Source organism: Vipera ursinii, assembly GCF_947247035.1.
Source record: "Vipera ursinii genome assembly, chromosome: 15".
Classification (NCBI taxonomy): domain Eukaryota; kingdom Metazoa; phylum Chordata; class Lepidosauria; order Squamata; family Viperidae; genus Vipera; species Vipera ursinii.
In genome coordinates, this window is record NC_139528.1 from 867800 (window position 1) to 890107 (window position 22308).

The 22308-nt window shown below is 49.7% G+C and overlaps 2 protein-coding genes across 2 annotated transcripts; both read right to left on the reverse strand.

The window, feature by feature from the left end:
- Nucleotides 1-2126: 2126 nt before the first annotated feature.
- Nucleotides 2127-7390, reverse strand: LOC310647473 (methanethiol oxidase-like). The gene is made up of 10 exons (XM_083374786.1): nucleotides 7125-7390; nucleotides 5937-6122; nucleotides 5570-5690; nucleotides 5279-5461; nucleotides 4603-4781; nucleotides 3689-3767; nucleotides 3331-3452; nucleotides 2980-3072; nucleotides 2648-2766; nucleotides 2127-2415 (listed from the first exon to the last, which is right to left on the reverse strand). The coding sequence occupies exons 1-10, from the start codon at nucleotides 7263-7265 to the stop codon at nucleotides 2253-2255; spliced, it is 1386 nt and encodes a 461-aa protein (XP_083230912.1). The 5' UTR covers nucleotides 7266-7390; the 3' UTR covers nucleotides 2127-2252.
- A 6259-nt stretch (nucleotides 7391-13649) lies between these two features.
- Nucleotides 13650-21671, reverse strand: LOC310647516 (methanethiol oxidase-like; the record flags this gene model as incomplete). Its single annotated transcript, XM_083374833.1, has 12 exons — nucleotides 13650-14108; nucleotides 14289-14407; nucleotides 14621-14713; nucleotides 14964-15085; nucleotides 15323-15401; nucleotides 15885-16063; nucleotides 16489-16671; nucleotides 16941-17061; nucleotides 17286-17471; nucleotides 18833-18945; nucleotides 19661-19729; nucleotides 21614-21671. 12 exons carry the CDS (start codon nucleotides 21669-21671, stop codon nucleotides 13946-13948), a joined length of 1485 nt encoding a protein of 494 aa, XP_083230959.1. The 3' UTR covers nucleotides 13650-13945.
- Nucleotides 21672-22308: the final 637 nt, after the last annotated feature.

Sequence of the window (22308 nt, forward strand, 5' to 3'; positions counted from 1 at the left end):
TCAGGGGGAAATTAATGCTTGTTTTGTTTTCTTTGTAGATTAAAGCGCTAGACTGCATTTCAGGGTTTAAAATGAAAGTGTGAACATTGCTAGAAAGCCTAAAAACCAGGGCTTTTTTTGTCATAGAACGCTCAGAACGGAGTTCCGGCACCTTTTTTTGGATAGAACCTTGTAGGCAAGGCGGGTTGTATGACATGTGTGAGTTCCGGCACCTTTTTCTTTGACAAAAAAAGCACTGCTAAAAACATTCAGGTTTCAGACCTGACAGAGTCACACGTTGTATGAGAAACAGTCCTTTCTGCCCCTTTCCCACCTTCCCTTAGTGCGATCGCTGAAGGCTTTGGTGCTGGTGGATATTTGTTCCGGATGCAGGAATTCTTAAAATCCTGGGTTAGGGCTGCCCTGCCGAAAGATGAGGACTGTGCTGAGGTGCAGGCTTCACGTGTCCCTTTGTGGCCAAACAGGGCACGCCACACACACACCAGGCAAGAAAGAAGTAGCATCTCAAGGAAAAAGCAACTCTAAACTTTTTCTTGTTTGCATGCTACACTATCTGCAGTGATTCTTAAAAACACCCTACGACTCTCACTGTTGGTTAGTTTGTAAGCTTTGAGTAGGTGCCAAGATGCAGAAAGAATCAAAAGTTCAGTGTGGTTCAGGGCTTCTCTTGCACCGAGTTAAAGTCACGTTTGGGATGCCCTGATGCAGTCAAAGTAGGGAATCTCTTAGATCCCAATATCAAAGGTAGCCTTGCAGCTGGGAGGAGGGTGTGGAAATTTTCATCCTTTTAAGCTGCCTTTCTTGGTGTCGACGTTTGGTTCATAACATTGCAGAGCCTCCTCTGAGAGGAGAGGATGTGAAAGAGTTGTTTTTACCACGTTTCTTCCCTGTGATAGTGAGTGTTATGAAACTTGAACATCGATGGATTCCAAGAACACACTGCCAAGGGTTCATTCCTTGACAGTGTGTTTGGAATTTAATTTAATTTAATAATTTAATTTGTATACCGCCCTTCTCCCGAAGGACTCAGGGCGGTGAACAGGGCGATACATAATAAAAAACAATTCCTTTAATTGCCATCGTTTTTCTCCTGGCGGTGCTTTTCATAGGTGTTATCCTATTTCACTACATTATAATTGCATTGTAGATCGTTTAGCCGACACCCAGTGAATATAAAGGCAGGAAAGGCCCTACCACGTCAAGTGTTGCTGCATCCCTCAGTCAAATAATATCACGGGAGACGAAAACCCCAGACAAAGTGCAGTTTCGTAGAACCATGAGTTTAATACAATTAGACGCCTTGACATGTTTTGTCACAACATTAAGACAAGTTGGGCAGCTTCTGGCCTGTGTCAGTCAAGTTGGCCTTCATGGACTTAGTAACTCTCCGTGATTCTTGGTGTCCACCTGGGCTAGGATGCTCTGGCAATTCGCCCTCCTCCGCGACCAGCTGGGGAGGGGAAGGGTTAGAGGAGGCTCTGTTTTAGTCTGGGATGGGAGGGGTTGAGAGCGCCCCCCCCGGCTGTTGAGGGTAATCTCTCTCTCTCTCTCTCTCTCTCTCTCTCTCTCTCTCCCTCTCCCTCTCCCTCTCCCTCTCCCTCTCCCTCTCCCTCTCTCTAGCGTGTAGTACAGGGGTCAGCAACCTGAAACAGTGAAAGAGCCACTCGGAACCGGGTTCCCTCACAAAAGGAAAAACTGGGAGCCTCAAAACATGTGTGCGCATGCGCGTACATGCGCGCATATGCAGAACAGGGTTTGACTGAAAAGTGGAGCAAAGGCGAGATGTACACCTACCCTGTATATTTGAATTGATTGGTTGAACTTTTTTAGTCCCACTTTTTTTTTTGGACTGCACATGGCAGAGAACCGGGAGCCACGGGTTGCAGACCTGTGGTGTAGTAGGTAGACAACCATGTATTTTTTTGAGAGCTGACACCATAGAAATGTCAGTGCCTAGCGTGTGTTTCAAAAGAAGCCCCCTGCCAAAGTTGTGCCCCCTCCCAATATAAATGGCTTTCTCCCTCCCTCTGCTGAATTCTCATCTTCAAATAAAAGTTAGCTCCGAGACTCTGTATTAATAAGAAAATCTTTTATTACAATGACAATTTTAATTTCTTTGCATCCTCTTCGAACACGGAAATCTGTGCAGTGGGATTAAACTACAAGCCAACATTCTGGTTTTGAGTTGCTCCCTGCCACACTTCCTGCCCCCTGAAGGCTAGCTTAGCATAGGGTGGGCTGGGAGGAGGGTCTCAGGTCCAGATCTCCGAGGTGCAGTCTCCTCCCGGGTAACGCATTTCATATGCACGAGCGGGACCATACGGCTCCTTCCCGAAATCCACCAGGAAGTCTGGGTTCACACAGAGGCCCCCTCTCTCGGTGTCCACATCAATCTGGAGCATGACTGACCCGTCCCTGCAAAGGAAGAAGAATTCAGGGGTAGAAAAGAGGGCTTCCATAAAGTTAGAACAGCTCATTAGGGAACTCTAGAAAGGAGAACAAATGAAATTCCGGTGTAAATGGAGAACTAACGACAAAGTAACAAAAAGTAGGGATAGGTTTGGCATGTAATACAAAGTGGAAGAGGAGAAGGAGGAGAGCAAAATTTGCAAACTTGGTATGAATATTAAGACCAAAGACCCCGTACCTGACCAGTTGTGGGTAAAATTGCTTGTCCCACACTGTGCAGAGGCTGTTGGTGACATAAAGCCTTTTTCCGTCCAAGCTGAGCTGGAGCATTTGGGGTCCCCCGTGGACTCTCCTCCCCTGAGGTGAAAAAAAGCGAGGAGTGGTCCAGAAACGTAGGTGGTCCATAAAGGGGAACATGTGGCTGCTTAGTTTCAGTCTGCCTCAGGAGACTCATTTGGGGCATTTCAAGGTGTCCCACCGAGAATCCACGCTGTCCATTGACAGTTATGCCCAGCAAGTTTCCCGTACGCGTCTCGAACCCGGAACCCTTCTGAGAAAAGGGAGGCTCACCTGGAGCATGAACGGATCTGGTTGGCATTCGAGCTCTTCGTCCTCAATCACAGTCACCACCCCGCCTTTCTGGATGCTGCCTCCGACAAACACCTGCAGGTCCCAAAGGGAGGGTCAGCTCAGGCCGAAGGACAGTCTGCCCTTCCCCAAGCTGCCCTTTCTCTCTGCCCAGACCACGGTATTTGAAGGTGGACCCCGTCTGAATGTGGAGGTTCTCCCAGCAGTTGCCGGTAAATGGGGCCTGGGTTAACCCAAGGTCTGCTTAACCCAACATCCTGGTTCTGACGGTGGAAGAAGACGACCCCGGGCCTTCCTCACGGTTGCAGGGCCTTTGGGCGGGAGGGGGCTCACCTGGCCCGTCAGCCGAGGGCAGTGGGGGTCGGAGATGTCGTACTGTCGGACGTCGCCGTGGTACCAGTTGCTCAGGTACAGGAAATGGTCATCCAGCGAAATGACAATGGCTGCGAGGAACGCTGGAGAGCAGAAGGTGCCGAGAAATAAGGTCAGGTTTAATTCCGTGGCATGGAAAGATTTGGACGTCTCGGTGTTTCCCCAAAATGTGCCGATCTCTCGGCCACGAGGCACTCAGCCCGTTCTCCAAAGATGCTGAAAATCCTTCCCAGAGGGTGTGAACTCCAGCACAATACAAAGGTGGAGGATGGAGACCTAAGCGCCAGGACAAAAGCCCCCCTGAACTTTATTTACTCACATGCCATTTCAGGTTGGTACCAGCCAGTGACCACCTTCTTTGGGATCTGGATTACCTTCTCCGAGGCCCACGACCCATCCTGCAAGGGACACACAAGGCTGGTTGGGACGTGGAAAGGTCTCCCTTCCAACACGTTCGCACCAGCCCTTCCGCTTCCTGTTGTGTCTGCCTCCTGATCTGAAGCCTTTCAAAGAGATTTGAAATACTCCTGTAGCTTCTGAGTTCCACTCTTTCAGCTCCTGGGGGGTCCTTGGCACTCTCTCCATTCTCTTTCAGCCCCCTTTCTCCTCAGGAGAAGTTAACACGGTTTCTCTGCCATAAAAAGAAGATGAACCGATGGAGCTGGGTGGCCCACTCCCTCAGGGTGACCCCCTTTGTCCCCAAATCTTCTTCTGACTCTGCGATTCAACATTCAGGTTCCTGTTGCTGAGGACTTCCATATCGTCATGATCACAGAAGACGAATTACAGGTAGTCCTCAGCTTACAGCCATTTGAAGTTACGATGGTTCTGAAAAAAGTGAACTATGACCTCTGTTCCCCTGGTCAGGTGGTCGAAATTCAGCACTTGGCGTGGATTTAGGATACTTGTGGTGTCACGTGGTCCTCATTCGCGACCTCCCCAGAGGTCTTTTGAGAAGCTAAGTCAACGGGGGAAGCTGGATTTCCTTAATGACCCACGTGATTCACTTAACAGCCATGGCAAAAAGCTGCTAAACATCAGATGTGACTCCCTTTCACTTAGCAATGGAAGTTCCTGTCCCAATTTTGGCCATAAGTCGAGAACTACCTGTAGTATATTGGGTTGTTTTAACCGCTGCATTTTATCCATTAACTCTGTAATTTATTCTAAGCTGAAGCCTCGGATGCCGGCTCTTTCTCACGGAAAGGAGAAAGAAATCCTACGCGTTTTCACCTGCTTTCTGAAAATGTGATGCAAAGCGCCGTCAAGGGCGCAGCCCACAAAGCCATGTGGGGAATCTGGGTTGTGCAAGAAGCGAACATGCAGGGGGGCAGAATCCTCCCCCAGGTCAATGGACTGGACAAGGCAGTGGGTGGTCAGGTCCCACACATTCAGGGAGCGCCCATAGCGGTCTGCGGAGGAAAAGAGAAGAATCGGCTTCATTTCTTCTGGTGAGTAGGAATGCTTCCTGCTAGAAAGCGCCCAGGGGGAGGCAGAGGGTTTCGCTAAGCAGTTGCTCAGAACAGGGGTCCCCCCGACCCCCGGCCCATGGACTGGCACCGGGCCGCAGCAGCCCAGAAACCGGGCCACCCAAACAAGCAAAGCCCCATCCGTGGGGATGCAGGTGGTACGTGAAACCAGGCCCCCTCCGGTCCGCGGAAAACCCTCTCCCCGCAGAAGCGGTCCCTGGTGCCCAAAAGGTTGGGGGCCTTGGAAGGCTGGGGGCTTTCTCCTGTCGGAGGCCTCCAAGCAGAAGCTGAGCTGCCAGCTCTTGGGGAAGGGTTAGGGTTAGGGTGGGCAAGCGTCCCATTTCCCCAAAGAGTCCCGGCTCCCTCCTTACATTGGAGGGCAGACCTGCTGGGTTTTGAATTCCAACGTGCCAGAAGTTGGCATAGTTTTGGCACCTCACCTTTCTTCAGATCTTCAGGGTTGAAGCCATTAAATAAAAATTTGGGGTCTCCTGCTTCAGTGCTGACTAGGACGTTTTGCCTGGGTTGGAACCAGAAGTCGCAGCCTTTGGCAGCGGCATCCCCGGGGTGGTTCCAGGTGCCCTTCACTTCCCAAGTTTCCGCATCCACAACAACAAATGCTCCTGCGATTGGGGTGTGCGGGGGAGGGGGGAATGCAAATTAACTCAGACAGGTGCAGGTGACTGCCGGGAAGGGTTGGCCGAAAGGAAAAGGACTCTGCCCAGTGGTACCTTTTCCGTTGCCATAGAGGTCCCCTAGAGCGGCGATCACGACATCTCCGGGGGGCATAAAGTGTGCGGTGCGCAATGTAGCCAGGTTGGTTTTACAGAAGACCTCCCTAGGTTCAATCACCTGTCGGGGTAATAAAAACTCTTACATTGCAATTTTGTTTTCCTTCTTCTCACTTCTGCAAAATGCTTTTGTCTAAAAACGCCAAGACCCCTGTGAAAATGGACGTTAAGAGGTCGGGGCCAGGTCAGGGGGTCGGTAATGGTGGTGTACAGCTTTAAAGCCCCCCCGCCCACATCACAGGGGCCTTTGGGGAACCCCTTCCAGCCCAATTCCCTGACTTGCACCCTCTGTCAGTGGGGGGCCTACCTTAAACAGGCAGGGAGCTTGGGGGTCAGTCCCCGTGTCCACAACATAAATCCGCGAAGAGCTGAAAGACGGAAGGACCAGCCGGTTGCGCTTCTTGGTGGGGTCTCCAAAGGAGCTACTTCCAGTGTTCCAGCCCGAACAGTGAAGCTGATCATTAATGAAGGGCATTTGCAGCCGGTGAATAACCTGGTGGGGGAAGATTGGGGTGGCAGAGATTAAACAAGCATTATTTATCTCCTTGCCTGGAGTTGGGCTTCTCCGTGCGATTCCCAAGAGTTTGTGATCTGCATATGTTTTTGGATGCAAACGCGGAGTGGAATTTTTGCTAGTAAGTCTTCTGCTTGGTGGAAGATCGTGTGGCAGAACGCATGTTCCTTCCACTTCCAACTGGCAAGCAGAATCTCACCGACAGAACGGGCATCCCTGCAACAAGTCTTTCTTCCCTTCCCAAGTTCTCGCGTGTGTGAACGTAACAGCTGGCGTCTGAGCATCGCCCGCTTATTTCGTGCATTGTGAGCAAGCTTTAGGCTTCCCGCAGCTCTGCCAGGACGGTTCCTGCCTCAGCTGCACCTAGTTAAGGTGTCTGCGCTAGGCGTAACTGACCACGACTCTGCTGATGCAACAATGTGAAGATGGCAGATCCGCCTGAAGACACTCATTAGGCACCGAGGAACAGAACGGCTGGAAACAGTCCAGATGCCGGGAGCTGCTGAGCTTGGAACCAAGGACTCCCTTAATTTGATTTAACTTAATTGTTCCCAGCTTGATTTTATTATTCTAGTCTTTAGTAAAAAGTGTCTTAGAAATTGAAAATATCTCTGAGCGTGTTGTAAATAGCGCAGATTGCCCTCCACTTAGGGCAACAATTGCAGCCGGGAACCCGGTCAGTGAGTGAAGCAGCCATTAAGCGAACTGACTATTTCCCTAAATTACTTCAATTCCAACACCTCTGGTTTCAGTCTGTAAGCGATCTCCTTCGTTTGCTAAGGCTGCCTCTGAGTTCAGCCCCCCCCCCCCGTGTACTTCTGAAACATCTCTCAGGTTTTACATCCATTTGGAGCATTACAAAGCAACTTTATATCTTCCGCCCCCATCCACAGACCCTGAACTGGAACGCCAGGTATTAAACGAGGAAGAGGAAGCCGGACAAGCGTTCCCATGTTCCCAAAGAAGTAAGTGCTGTCATACTTGGCAAAAAGTGGGAGATTTAGGATCAACATCCACTGTGGCAAGATAATCTGGCATCTGGGTCCCTGACTCAGTTAAGACGCAAGTCACATAGATCAGCCTCTCTCGCGGTCCTGGAGGGAAAAAAAGATAAATCCACATTTTAGGATCTCGGACTTGAACCTTAAAACGGTTTTGTTTGAGCTACAACTTTTACATTTGCCCATCCTGTTAAAGTTGGTTACTGGATTAACTTGTGCTATGGATTGAATCTTTGTTCCAGGATCTCGATACCGGATCGGAAGTCTTACGCCCGACGACTTCGTTAAGCTTGCTCCACCCTTCATGCTTCAATCGAGGCGGCTTAATATGAAGTGTGAGCCCACGCCTCACCTGCGCAGCTCTGCCTGGACTCAACACCCACTTCCCTGCTCTGCTCTCCGGGAGAGGATCGGATCCCCCCTTCTTACCTCTCATGGCATCCAAAGGCGTTGGATACCCAGGGCCCGGATAGCAACATACTTCTCCCTCTGAAAAAGGAAAGAGAGAGAGAGAGAGACAGAGAGATTTAGCTTTTGGCAGCCCGAGGGAGAAAGAAGACGCAGGTGTTTGAAGGAGACAGGTGCCATTGGGGAACAAAGCCAGATCGATTCCCAACCTTTGCTTGGCATCTTTGCAGGTGCCTTCTCCCCATCTCTTGCTCGTTGCTTGTGCATTTCCTTCTCTCTCTTTAGCACTGCCGCGGCTTGCATGCCTGAGATTCTCCAGCCTGAGATTCTCCAGCCTGCCTGCATCCGGTTTATATAACCCAGGAGACCTGACCAAACCTTGTTGCATTCCCGGAGGGTGCACGCCAAAATTGCTGATCCCTGAAAACCCAGAGGCTCTCTCCCTTCATCCCATATCAGAGAAGCCTAGCCAGCTGATTCCACACCCTTTGGGGCTGCTCAGAAAGAGAGGCCCTATTAACAGGTCTGTTTCATCTCTTTCTCCTCACACGCTTTTGATTGCATCCTCAGAACAAGTTATCTCAACCCACATCTGCAAGTGTTCCAGCCCATGAAGTGAAGCTCATCATTAATGAACGGCATTTGCAGCCGGTGAATGCATGTTCCTTCCACTTCCAACTGGCAAGCAGAATCTCACCGACAGAACAGGCATCCCTGCAACAAGTCTTTTTCTTCCCTTCCCAAGTTCTCCCGTGTGTGAACGCAACAGCTGGCGTCTGAGCATCGCCCGCTTATTTCGTGCATTGTGAGCAAGCCCGTTGCATCGTAGCGCAGGAGGCTACAGTGCCAGCTAATGATTCTTTAGGCTTCCCGCAGCTCTGCCAGGACGGTCCCTGCCTCAGCTGCACCTAGTTAAGGTGTCTGCGCTAGGCGTAACTGACCACAACTCTGCTGACACAAAAATGTGAAGATGGCAGATCCGCCTGAAGACACTCATTAGGCACCGAGGAACAGAATGGCTGGAAACAGTCCAGATGCTGGGAGCTGCTGAGCTTAGAACAAAGGACTCCCTTAATTTGATTTAACTTAATTTTTCCCAGGTTTCCAAGTATTTTGGAAACTGAGAATGTATCTTAACGTGTTAGTATAAATGTTCCTCGACTTGCAGCTGCAATGCAAGGTATTAGAGGCCCAATGGGAAGGAAACTGAACAAGCATTCACAGCACCAGCCCAAAGAACTAAGTATCCTCCTACTTGGCAATAAGTGGGAGATTTGGGATCCACATCCACCGTGGCAAGATAATCCGGCTTCTGGGTTCCTGTCCTGGTTAAGACGCAAAGCACGTACATCAGCTTCTCCTGAGGCCCTAGGGAAGATATCCACATTTTAGGCTTCTGGGCCTGAACCTTCAAAGAGTTCTGTCTGAGCTACAACTGGTGTTCAACCCCTGCTCTTAGGGTATTGTGGCTGTGGGCTAATCCGTCGGTCAAGGGATTCCAATACCAGATCAGTCGTCCCACGCCAAATGGCTCAACTTATTTGTTGAGCTTCTTCCACACACCACAACGAGGTGGCTTAAAATGAAGTTTGAGCCCATTCCTCACCTCTGTGGCTGGACCCGACATCCCCTGCCCTGCCCTGCTCTCCGGAATGGGAGGGTACCACCCCCTTCTTACCTTTCATGGCATCCAAGGGTGTTGGATAGCAACATTCTTCTACGTCTTCAAAAAGAGAGAAGAGATTTAGCTTCTGTACAGCGGGAGGTGGGGAAGGGGATGTGGGTGTTTTAAAAAAAGGTTGCGGACTGGCGGCTTTGGGGAAAAAGTCGGGTGCCTCCAATGCACGAGACGGATTGACTTGGCTTCTTCGGAAACTTCTTCTTTTGTTCGTTGTTTGATCATTTCTGTCTCTCTCTTGCTCTGCCTCTGCTTGCACACCTGAGATTTTCCAGCTTCCTTGCAGCCGGTTTATATATATATCCCGTGGGAGCAGACGGAGCCTCGCTCCGCGTCCTTTGGGGCCCTAATTCTTTTGTTTCATCCCATTCTCCTCACGCTTTTGACTGCATTCTCAGAGCAGCTTATCTGAACCCCCATCACCTCTTCCGTTTTTGGAGGTTTTCTGACTCAGATATGAATAACCAGATTCACAGGGTAAATGTAGTTTGGCACGCATTGAGAATAGCTCGCTTGAGAGGGAATGCTGTCAGAAAGAGAAGCTACAAAATTTGGGGAGGGTTTCATGATCTGAGGGCTTTGCGAAAAGGAATGGAGGCCTGCCTGCACGTCATCTGCCCCTCGGGGTAAATCAAAGGTTTTTGGGTTGGTTTGCACCAAAGGTGCTTTTTCAAAAGACAACCTTACTTGCTTTTTTTTTTTTAAAGACATTTCGCTTCTCAGCTGACTTTGTAATAATGCCGCTTGGGGGTGTGTGTGAAAGCCCTAATAAGCAGGCATATACATAGAATGAAGGCTACTGCTAAGCTTGTAAGCCGCCCTGAGTCTTCGGAGAAGGGCGGGATATAAATGGAATTAAAATAAAAAATAAAATAAATCCAAGAAGCATCCTTGCTTCTTGGTTTTTTTGCAGTCTCGAGAAGCTAGAATTGCAACTGACGTCAGCGTCTTTTTCAAATTGCAAGAAAGCTCCGTGCCTCATAAGGTGGGTCCAGCAAGCCTCGTCAGCTGTGTCCTAACCTGGGTAACTTTTATTTCCAGTAGTGGTAACTTGAACCTTACCCTGGCCTTTTGAAATGATCCCAGTTTGTGCACTGTGGGGAGAGGGGAAGGAAAGAGAATTAAGAGATCTGCCGTTCTGGCAACGAAGCTGGAAAAGCAGCACGAGGACCTAAAAAGGGGAAAATTGGGGATCTGCTTTTCAGCAGCTCAGCACTTTTCATTTTGGTCTCTTTGTTGTAGTTTACTAGCATTATTCTGGTTAGGACGGACTTTCCTTCTCTGAATTACGCCTGCTAAGCTCTTCCCGTTGCTGAGTGCCAGCCGTTCGGTAGAGCCCTTGATGACTCTGGCAGGATGGTATTAGAGAAGTGATCCAGTGGGTCTCAACCTCCCATCTTGCCTCTTTCAAACTCTTTCTTTCAGCTCTGCCTTCTTAGATAGAGTTTGACAAGTTCCTCCTTTTCGTTGAGGTCTTACCCACCTGCCCTCTCTTCCGTTTGTTGGGTTTGATAGAAAAAGGAGCTGTAGCCTCCCACATTTATGGGACCCCCCCCCCCACACCCTGATCCATCTCCATTCCCACACCAGACGAGAGGGTCAGTTTAGACGATCTCCAAGGCCCCTTTTCCAACCCTCACGTTCTACGGACTTGGACCGTTCGAAGTTTGATTCAAGTTCCGTGGAGGCAGCCCAATTGGGTAACGATGGTTGGGCACGATCACGCAAAAGGCGGCCTCGTGCATTCCAAAGTGCCCTCGCTTTATCAAATGTAGGCTTGTTAGGCTACTGGAGCTGAAAGCAAACCAGCTTCATACTCAGGGTTCAGAGGGAAATGACTGCTTATTTTGCTTTCGTTTGACTCGTTTATCAACGAAGCTGCTTAAAATGAAAATGTCAACACGGAGAGAGGAGGCCTTAGTAGCCCTTGGCATTCTGCTATCAAACTGGACCGACTCACAAACTGCACAAGAAACGGCCCTTTCTCCTTCTTTGCCACCTTCCCTTAACGTTGTGACTGAAGGTGTGACTTCTGATGGCTGGTGGTGACGGCCCGTGGCTGTTTGTTAGGGATGCTTAAAATCCTGGATTAGGGCTGTCCCACAACAGTGATGGCTTTGCTTGGGCACGGTGTGCGAGTGCCCCCTTGTGGCAGAACAGGGTACCCCTCACCTACGCGCAGGAGTAAGCAAGAAGTAGTAGTATCCCAAGGAAAAAGCAATTTAAGACTCTGTTGTCTGCCTGATAAGCCTTCTAAGAGCGAGTGTTAAAAAGACACTAGGACTCTCGCTAATTTATAAGCCTTCAGGATAGGAGTGGAAGACCAGGCGCCCAGAAGCAAAACCTCAGTGAGGTTCTCTGCATCAGGTTAAACGGCCAGAGTTAAAGTCCACTTCTGGGGGTCCCCGATGCTCAGGATTTTTCCATGAGAAACTTAAGCCGAACTTGGTTCCCTGACGGATTGACCAGTTTGAGCTTCTGTTGGAGCAAAGACCTTTCATGTTTTGCCTCAGTTTCTGCGGTTGAGATGCGTGTTCTTACCAACCTACTCTGACAGCCGTGAACCTAAGCTGAGTGCAGCTGAGCTGGACTTACTCAAGCGCATTCGTTTTCAGAACAGACACGATAGAAATGTAATGTGCACAAAGAGGGAAAACAGTCTCCACGTAATTCCTCCCCCGGCTATTAATATCCTCGTGGGTGGAACAGATTGATGTATTTCATCATTTGTCTCCCTCTTATTGGGCTGTTTGCATTTGTTCCTTCTCTGCCTTCTGGCACATATCAAGAACAGCCTTGGCTATAGAAGAGTTCTTTCTAGAAGAGGTTTGTCAAAATCTGGGTAACCAGGAGAGCCAGCAGAGAACCAGCTATGATCTATGATCTGTGATCCATTGGCTGATCACAGATAGCTCCGTGAAAATGCCTCTCCTGCAGCTAAAATTAATTAACAGCCTGTCAGGGATCTCCAAACGTGGCAACTTTAAGATTTGTGGACTTCAACTCCCAGAACTCCTCAGCCAGCTTTGCTGAGGTATTCTGGGAATTGAAGTCCACAAGTCTTAAAGTTGCCAAGTTTGGAGACCCCTGGCCTAAGTCACGGATGGATAGCCAGTTTGGTATAATGGTTAAAGGGGCTGGATTAGACCACAGGAAGCCGTAAATTTTAACCCTGTTTTAGGCTCAAAATCCAGGCTGGGTGACTTGAGCCAGTCCTTCTCTCTCAGCCCCAGGAAGAAGTCGGCATTGGTCCTTCAGAGGCATTCAAAATACATTGCGAGAAAAACACACAAAGACTTTTCCCCGCAATCCTCAGGAGCCAGGATAGACATGAAGGATCACAACAATGTAAGTTAAAGACTTCATCTCACCTCACCAGACCTATGGCACCGGCTGCTAAATTGTGGATTATGTGATAAGTCAGTTGTGAGATTAGAAAGAAACGTGGGAGGTGAAGACGGAGATAATTACCTATTGACGGTGACCAGTCAAGAAAAATAAAAATGCTTGGGTGTAATGCAAACACTCCTTTTTAAACATTCTATCTCTGTATTTAAGCATCCCCTATTCAGGTCTGAACGGTTCAGGGTGGCAATTTTTGCCCGACGGAAGGCTGTTATGGGGGCTGGAATTCCTGAAGATGGCTTATGGGTAGGACTGGGTTATAATGGGAGCCCTACTTTCCATATACCTGGAGGATGATATGGTGGAGATAAGCCACAAATATTGAAGGACGAGATTTCCAGGCATTTGCTGGGTCAAATGCCTTCTTAGGAGCAGCGACAGAGGAAATTAGAAAGACTCCAACAGTGAAGATATTTACAGGTGTTTTTTGAATAGCATCAATACAGGTCCTAATGAGAGGCTCCTACCTAAATTGCAACCTATCCAGAGGTTGGATTGCATAATGGAACCAGGGATGGCCTGCTACAGATCCACGTGGTTAATAACATCCAGATCAGATGGATCGTTCTAACCTCACTTGCTGGTGTTCGAGACCTTGATTTGATTCCCATCCAGCTTTCCGCACAGTTGTGGATGAAGTGTGCAGACGCTCTTCTGCAAAGCTGTGACGACTATAGATCCCTCTCGAAGCACTGCAGCAAATTTTTTAGGCGACGGCTGTGAATTTACACACAATACTAGCTACGAGTTTGCAGGTAGGAGATTTGAACTCGGTTCCTGTCTGACAGCCACAGAGGTCAACCTGTTAGCACTCTCTGCTTGAAATAAAGGTTATTCCCAAGAGTCTGTACTAGCAGGAAAACTTTTTATTACAATGACAATTTTAATTCCTCTGTTCGCTTCCTTCTAGAACTGCCAGAAGGGCTTTAATTGGCTCCCCACCAATTTGCAAGCATTGTATCAGAAGGCTGACTTGCAAAAATCTGTAGTGCTTTGAACGGCATAAACCCCGGCTGCAGTTTTGCACCTGGGCGATGGAATCCAGAGGAACTTCTGAATGGAGCTGAGCTCGCTTGCGAGGAGAGAAAAGCAACGAAGAAACCAGTGGGTCCCTTAGCTCTGTACCGAGCGTCGACTGAAGGAAGAGCAAGCAAGCTTATTTCTTGACTTAGCACACCGATTAAGTGAAAATGTGGGAATGGGTGCAACGGGATTAAGCTACAAACAACACTGTGGTTTTGAGTTGCTCCCTGCCACACTTCCTGACCCCTGAAGGCCAGCTTAGCATACGGTGGGCTGGGAGGAGGGTCTCAGACCCAGATGTCCGAGGTGCAGTCTCCTCCCGGGTAACGTATTTCATGCGTACGAGCGGGACCCCACGGCTCCTTCCCGAAATCCACCAGGAAGTCTGGGTTCACACAGAGGCCCCCGTTCTCGGTGTCCACATCGATTTGGAGCATGACTGACCCCTCCCTGCAAAGGAAGAAGAATTCAGGGGTAGAAAAGGGTATCTGAGCGAGGGAGGCGTAAAAATAGGCACAGAGGTGATCTGAGGTGTGACACAAGAAGAAGGAGAACAATGGGCCCCCCTCCTTGGGGCAACTTTGCTCTGAATTTTCTTCATCTGTCAAGAAGCTGTCAAGATGGCCTCACCTGACCAGTTGTGGGTAAAATTGCTTGTCCCACGGTGTGTAGAAACTGGTGGTGACATAAAGCCTTTTTCCGTCCAAGCTGAGCTGGAGCATTTGGGGTCCCCCGTAGACCCTCTTCCCCTGAGGTGAAAAAAAGCGAGGAGTGGTCAAGAAACGTAGGTGGTCCATAAAGGGGAACATGTGGCTCTTTACTCTCCTTTGCCATAGGAAAGCATTTCAAGGTGTCCCACCGAGAAGGGAGGAAGAATCCACGCTGTCCACTGACAGTTATGCCCAGCCTGTTTCCCGTACGCGTCTCGAACCCGGAACCCTTCTGAGAAAAGGGAGGCTCACCTGGAGCATGAACGGATCTGGTTGGCAGTCGAGCTCTTCGTCCCTAATCACAGTCACCACCCCGCCTTTGTAGATGTTGCCTCCGACAAACACCTGCGGGGCCCACAGGGAGGGTCAGCTCAGACCGAAGGACAGTCTGCCCTCCCCCAAGCTGCCACCTTCCTCTGCCCAGAGTGCGCTACTTGGAAGTGGGTGTTTTTCTGCCAGGTGCTAATAAAGGAGACCTGGGTGAGCTTTCTGCTTAACCCAACATCCTGGTTCCAAGGGTGGAAAGAAGCAGCGCCTGCAAAGATCCTAAGAGAGGAACCGTGATTTCCGGGCCTTTGGGCGGGAGAAGGCTTACCTGGCCCGTCAGCCGAGGGCAGTGGGGGTCGGTGATGTCGTACTGTCGGACGTCGCCGTGAAGCCAGTTGCTCAGGTAGATGAAGCGGTCATCCAGTGAAATGAGGAAGTCCGTGAGGAATGCTGGAGGGAAGAGGTGGTGCCCAGGAATAAAGTCAGGAAGAGAATTCGATTAGCTGAGTATCCCGGCACAGACAGTTTTTCACGAATCGTCCTTCTCCAAAATATGTGGATCTCTCTCAGTTCCTGGGGTACTCGGCCCATTCTCCAAAGATTCGGAACAGAAGGTGTTGGGAACAGAAGGTGCGAACTCCAAAGCTATAGGGCTGAGACGTAAGCATGAGGACTTTGTTTACTTACATGGCATTTCAGGGAAGTACCACCCGGTGACCTCCTTGTTCGGAATCTGGATGACCTTCTCCGCCGTCCACGACCCGTCCTGCAATAGACACACGAGGCTGGTGGTTGGGTCCTGCGAAGGTCTCCCATGTAAACTAAATTGCAGCCTCTCCTTCACTTCCTACCCATATCTGCCTTCTAATTTGAAGACCTGCTCTCAGTGAGATTTGAAATATTTCTACGGTTTACTGAATTTCATCCCAGTTCTGTCGTAATTCTTTCCAATCTCTTGCCAGGCATCCGGACCTTTCGGCTGTGTTCTTCGGCAAAAACTATAGTGGTTTCTCTACCACAGATAGAAACGAGGTGAAGCGTAATAAGGCAGTTCTACGTTCAGGTTCCCGTTTGTAAAGATTTCCTTATCGTGATAATAGTAGACTAATTATAGCATAATGTTTTCTTGGCAATGGTGCACTTTAACCAATTGTTCTGTATTTTATTCTAAGCTGAAGCCTCGGTCGCCAGTCGTTTCGGATGGAAAGAGGGGGGAAAGGAGAAAGGAATTGGTTTGGGTTTTTTTCACCTCTTTCTTGAAAAAATGGTGTATGGAGCTCTCTAAGGTGCAGCCCACAAAGCCGTGCGCGGCGTCTGGGTTGTGCAGGAAGCGGATCTCCAGCGGGGCAGAATCTTCGCCCACATCGATGGACTGGACAAGGCAGTGGGTGGTCCAGTCCCACACGTTCAGGCGGCGTCCATAGCGCTCTGCAGGGGGAAGGAGAAGAACGGCTTCAACATCTCCTGGCCAGTAGGAATGCTTCCCGCTAGAGGGATATGGAGGCTTTCGCTAAGCAGTTCCTTAGACCAAGGGACCCTAACCTTGGCCACTTTCTGACTTGTGGACTTCAACTCCCAGAATTCCTCAGCCAGCATGGGAGTTGAAGTCCACAAGTCGTCTTGGGGACAGACGATGGGCTTTCTCATGCTGGAGGCCTCCAAGCAGAAACTGAGCTGCCACCTCTTGGGGAAAAGCTGTACGAGAGGGTTGGGCTAGATGGCCACCAACGCCCCCTCGGCGCCAACTTCCTTCAAGATATCTTGGAGCCTTCTTTAAGTTGGAATCCAGCTCCCTCCCCCCACATTTTGGGTCCCGATGGGCTTTAAGCTGATGCAGTCTTCTGTCATCTCACCTTTCTTCAGATCTTCAGGGTTGAACCCATTCACAAAGTATTTGGGGACACCCCATTCCGTGCTGATTAAGACGTTATGCCTGGGTTGATACCAGAAGTCGTATCCTTGTGGAGCCTCGTCCCCGGGGCGGTTCCAGGTGCCCTTCACTTCCCACGTTTCCGCATCCAGAAGAACAAATCCGCCTGCGATTTGGGGTGTGCGGGCAGAATGCAAATTAATTCATATGGCAGGTGTGGGTGACTGCCAGGAAGGGTGGGCTGGAAGGCGTTTGCCCCACTCGGAGAGGCCCGAGAGATGGCAGCAGCCTGGAAGAGAGCCCAGGACTCAAATTTCAGCTTTTCGGAGGAGTTCCTGCGAAAGGTTTCCCTCCCAACATCTTCCGAGTCACACCTGCTCTTACAGCACCTCAATCTGGACCCCCTTTTTGGAAGACAAATCTGCCCGGCGGTACCTTTTCCATTGCCGTATGGATCCCCAATGGAGCTGATCATGACTTCTCCGCTGCCCAGACAGTGTGAGGTGTGTAATGTAGCCAGGTTGGTTTTACAGAAGACTTCTCTGGGCTCAATCACCTGCCAGAGTTGGGGAAGAGAAGAGGAGAGATTGGTCAAGGACTGTGGGAAGGGATTTTGGCTTAAATCTCTTACAGAGGCCAGGTCAAGGGATGAGTGACGGTGACTGTATGCTCAGGATAAAATCCCTTGGGCTTTAACCCACTCCTAGGTCCTTTGAGAGCCCTTTGCAACCCATTTCCCTGGACTGCGCCCTCTTGGGGTGTGCGTTTGGGGGGCCCTACTTTAAACAGGGAGGGAGCCTGGGGGTCAGTCCCGGTATCCACAATATAAATCCGCGAAGAGTTGAGGCAGGGAAAGATCAGCCGGTTGCGTTTCTTGCTGGTGTCTCCGAAGCAGCTGCTGCAAGCGTTCCAGCCAAAGTGGTGAAGCTCATCGTCAATATACGGCATTTGCAGCCGGTGAATAACCTGGTGGCAAAAATTAAACACGCTATTTACCTCTTGGCCTGGAGTTGTGCGTTTCTGTCGGATTCCAAAGGTTTTGTGATTTGTGTGCATCTTTGGACGCCGGACGCCGCTTGCAGAATAGAATTTTGTTAGCAGAAAGGTCTGTTTCTGCTGGGTGGAAGATCCCTTTGGCTTTGGGTGCGGGCTGTAGCTGGCAGAAAGCAGCTTTCTCCCTCCTTCCCTTAAAACATGCAGCCTGGTCCTTCCCCTCCCAATCTCTCACGCGCCCTCTGCGCAACAGCGCTCCACCATTCCAAGCCTGGGCATCGGGAGCTGCTGACACCCTTTGGGACAAGGAAGGGCCCTCCCTGCATGTCTGGAGGCCAGAGCCAGCATCCGAGCATCGCTGCTTCTATTGCAGCATTGCAGCATGGGCGTCTGCGGTACTAGCTAGTGGTCCTCTCTGGCCTTCAGGCTTTCTAAAGGTCTGACATGAGGGTTCCAGCCTCAGCTGCATCCAGTTAGAGTGCTGCGTGGATCTAGGCTATGACTCTGCTGACACAAAACTCTGAAAAAAGCAGATCCGCCTCGGGAGAATCAGGAGACAGACGAACAGAACGTCGTGAGCCAGTCCAGAAGCCGAAAGCTGCTGAGCTCTGCTGGGCTTAGAACAAAGGACTTCCCTTAATTTATTTAACTTAATTATTCCCAGGTCTCGATGTCAGGATTCTAGTAATTAGCAAAAAGTGTTTTAGAAACTGACAATGTGTCTGAACATGTTGGGTAAATGTTAGTCTGTCTTTTTGCACTTTCATAAACAGAGGCCTGTTTTAGCTCTGCAAACTGGCGTATCATGGTTGCGGTGATGGTTACGCATTCTAAAGCAACAGCTTCTCTTCCAACCAAAGTCGAGAAGTTCAGGGAAGAGGATTCGAGGCCTCGGCCTGAAATGACTAGCCTTCCGTTCTCCTCACATCTGTGCCTACCAAGGAGGGCATAAACCTTCTTGCTTCCACCTTTAAAGTGGGGGATAATGGCCCTTTTATGACTTGTGGACTTCAACTCCCAGAATTCCTGAGCCAGCTTTAAAGGATGTTCGCCACCCTTAGCTTCTCTTTAAGAAGCTGCCAAAGTTCACTAGGAACGCTGTGCTGCACCACAATTGGTTTGTTCTGGATTAGTGTGCCGTGGAACCCAGGACCCATTGGCTTATTCAATAAACTGGTTAAAACTAACCACAGTTTAGCCTGATGAGTTTGATGCAGCCTTACTCCACGTCTAGCCCAGCCACCAAGCAAGAGTTGTGTTAAAGAGAAGCCCAAGGAAAAGGAAGCTGAACAAGCGTTCGCAACATCATCCCAAAGAACTAAGCAATCTCGTACTTGGCAGTAATTGGAAGATTCAGGATCCACGTCCACCGTGGCGAGATAATCGGGCTTCTGGACCCCAGTCCCAGTTAAGATGCAAGGCACGTAGATCAGCTTCTCCCGAGGGCCTAAGGGGAAGAAAACCCCACATTTTAGGATCCTGCCTCTGAATCTTAAAATGCTTCTATCTGAGCCGCGCTTTGCTAGACTTGCATTCCTGCACCCTGTTAAGCTTGGTTACCGGATTAACCCATGCCAGAGAGTGAATCAGAATAGAAGGCTTTCCAAGGACCTGCCCTAATACAAAATCCTAACTAGCTTCAGGCAAACCGAGCTGAGTGACCTGTGCAGAAATAGCTGTTGGATTTTTCCTGACAGTTAGAACAACTAACCCATGGAACAACCTGCCTCCAGAAGTTGTGGGTGCTCCAACAGTAGAACTTTTTAAGAAGAGACTGGACAGCCATTTGTCTGAAATGGGGTAGGGTTTCCTGCCTGAGCAGGGGTTTGGACTACATGTGATTCTGTGGTTCTGTTATTTGCATCGGGCCAGGCTGAGCGCATTGAGCGGTAGTGGCCAATCCGTGGTACTCTGAGTCACTTCCTGGATCTGTGGGATGGGAGCGCATGGATGGTTGGTCAAGAGTCCCAATACCAGATCGGTTGTCCCTCACCAAATGGCTCATCACCCATGTTGAGCTTGTTCCACATGCCACGGTCCAAATGAGCAGTTTAATATGCAGTGTGAACCCATCCTTCATCTCTGGAGCTCTGTCTAGTCCCAACCTCAGCTGCCCTGCCCTGCCCGGGCATCCAGAAGGAAAGAGGCTCTCTCATACTTACCATTCATGGCATCCAAGGGTGTTGGATATCCGGGACCCTGACAGCCACATCCTTCACCTCCTCCTCCTTCTTTAGGAAGAAAGAAGAATAGTTGAGCAACTTGGCATCAGGAGAGAGAAGGACACCCCTGAGGGGACCAATCAGAAGAAACTGGACATATTCTTGAGCCAAAGGATCGTCCTACTGCCCCCTGGCGTGGCTGAACTTCCCTGCAGTTGACCGTCCGCTGGTATGTGGGGAAGAGATGGTGCCTGGGGAACAGCCGGATAAGAGACGGCATAGCCTCCGGCTGCATAATGGATGAAGCAAGAGTCTCAAAAGGGACCCTCCCCAAATTCTCAGGCTATGAAGATTGGTACTTTCAGACCTGCAAGATTCTGTTAATGGAGCTTCACCATACGGTGGGATCGCCTTATCTGTCTGAATTTCCCATCGGATCTTCCTGGTAAGGCTGCACAGGCCCAGCCAGGGGAGGACTTCCTGTGAGTCAAGCACCTTAAGGAGGGCAAAGGTAGCGACTCATCACCACATTAAATTAAAGGCTTGGCAGAAACAAAATGGCAGCTCATTATCTCTTGATTTGGCTGTTTCGTTTCCCCCATTTATTTTGATAAGCCCATTATCTAATTCATTGCTCATCCCTGCCTGTGAATTAATTGTTCTGCTGTGGAAACTCATGTCTCTGATTGCGTGCATGATACTCCTTCTCGGCTGCTGCTGCTGCTGTGGCAAACACACTCTGCTCGAATGCTGAAAGGAAGAAGCCGGACTGCGTTGGCGGTCAAGTCTTACGTAAGGCGGCTATATTTTTGACAGGGCTGTCAGTACCATTCATCAGCTCCAATAATGCATGTCTTCCTTCTTTCCACACCCCCTTCCTTTCAGGTGCTAATTAATAGGAGGAAAATAAGCCACCAATTTCCATACTACTCTTCATCAATGACATTTCTAGGACAGGATATAAGACACACCAATCAGGAAGCAGCCAAATAATTTGCCTCACGACTATTGACAAAAATACATTTCAGAAAGGGGGACCCATGGCAAGCTCCCCTTGTTCTCCTCTCGTAACCCAGCCTGGCCCTCCTCGTTAGCTTGAAACAAATTCATTGTTGGGAATTTGCTTCCCTCCTACTTACGAGAAAGAACATTTTAAACAGATCTGTAACTAAGAAATAACAAACCCTGTGTTTTTCCTTCTCCCTCCCGGTGGCTTTTCCTTGCGTGCCATGCTAGACTTAAGCTCATCTCTCCTTTGGTAGATTGTAAGCCTTTGGCCTGCGCAAATATCGATTGCTGGAAGCTTCTTTGGCTAAGGAGCCCGATAAAAACACGTGAAATAGGAAAAGAGAAGTTTGGTTGCATTGCAGGTTAAGAAGGCAGGAAGCGGAGGGTGGCAAGAATGGGAAATCGGAGGGGGGAGCATCGTCTCCCAAAGTCAAAGTGATTGAGGAATGGCAATAATTGGAGATCGAAGAATTAGGGCTTCGTCCCTGTCGAAAAGGTTGCTGTCCTGAGTTTAGGCAGAATGCATATGTACAGAAGTTGTGGGTACTCCAACACCGGAGTTTTTTTAAAGAAGAGATTGCACAGCCATTTGAGCAAGGGGCGGCGGGGGGTTGGACTAGAAGACCACTGAGGTCCCTTTTAACTCTGGTATTATGTTATTTTATTATCCCCAGATCAACTAATCAGAGGAACGGTTTGCCTCCAGAAATTTTGGGGCTCCATGACGGGAGGTTTTTAAGAAGAGATTGGACAACCATCCGTCTGGAACGGTAGAGGGTCGTCTGCTCAAGCAGGAGGCTGGACTGGAAGACCTCCAAGGTCCCTCCCAACTCCTGTTTGTTCTGAAGATTGTGGGGTGTAAGGGCGACGTGGGTCCTTTAAGGAAGGCTGGGGACAGGCGTCATTGGGGGAGAATTCAGGGGACGAGAAGGGATGACTTCTTACCTTTGCTTGGCATCTGTGGAAGATCCCCTTGAGCATCCTTCGTCTGATGCTTGAACATTTCCCCCTCTCTCTCTTCTGCTCTGCCTGGACTCGCACACCTGACATTCCCCAGGTTGGCTGCAGGTGGTTTATATAACCCGGGAAAGCAACGGTGAGTCTTGCCACAGAGGGTGTAGGCAGAAGGCGTGGTCTCCGGAAGGAGCTTGTGTGTGGAATCGGCTGGCAGAGATGGAGGGAGGGTGGCTTGGCCCGCTGGGTTTTCAGGGATCAGCTCTTTTGAAAGAGCTGATCCCTGAAAACCCAGCGGGCCAAGCCACCCTCCCTCCATCTCCCATCTCTGCCAGCTGATTCCAGACCCCGTGGGGCTCTTCAGAGCATGAGGTCCCACGACGTCTGCTTTCGACTTCTTCTCGCAGCCTTTTAATTACACCTGATCTGATTCTTATCTGAAGCCCTATAACCCCTTCTGGTTTTCTGGCTTCTCCAACTTCGTTGTGGAAGTCCAGATTCTAAAGGTGAATGCCATTCGGGGCACATCGAGAATAGCCTATTGGCCACCTGTTAAACCGCCACGCAAGAGACCCCTGCTGAAACATGCTGGGTTGTGCATGCAAGTTCTGAGATCCCACCACGCCTTTGAATCCAGATGTTCACACACGTATTAAGTCTGCAAGCGGATGTGGTCTCTGCCGTCC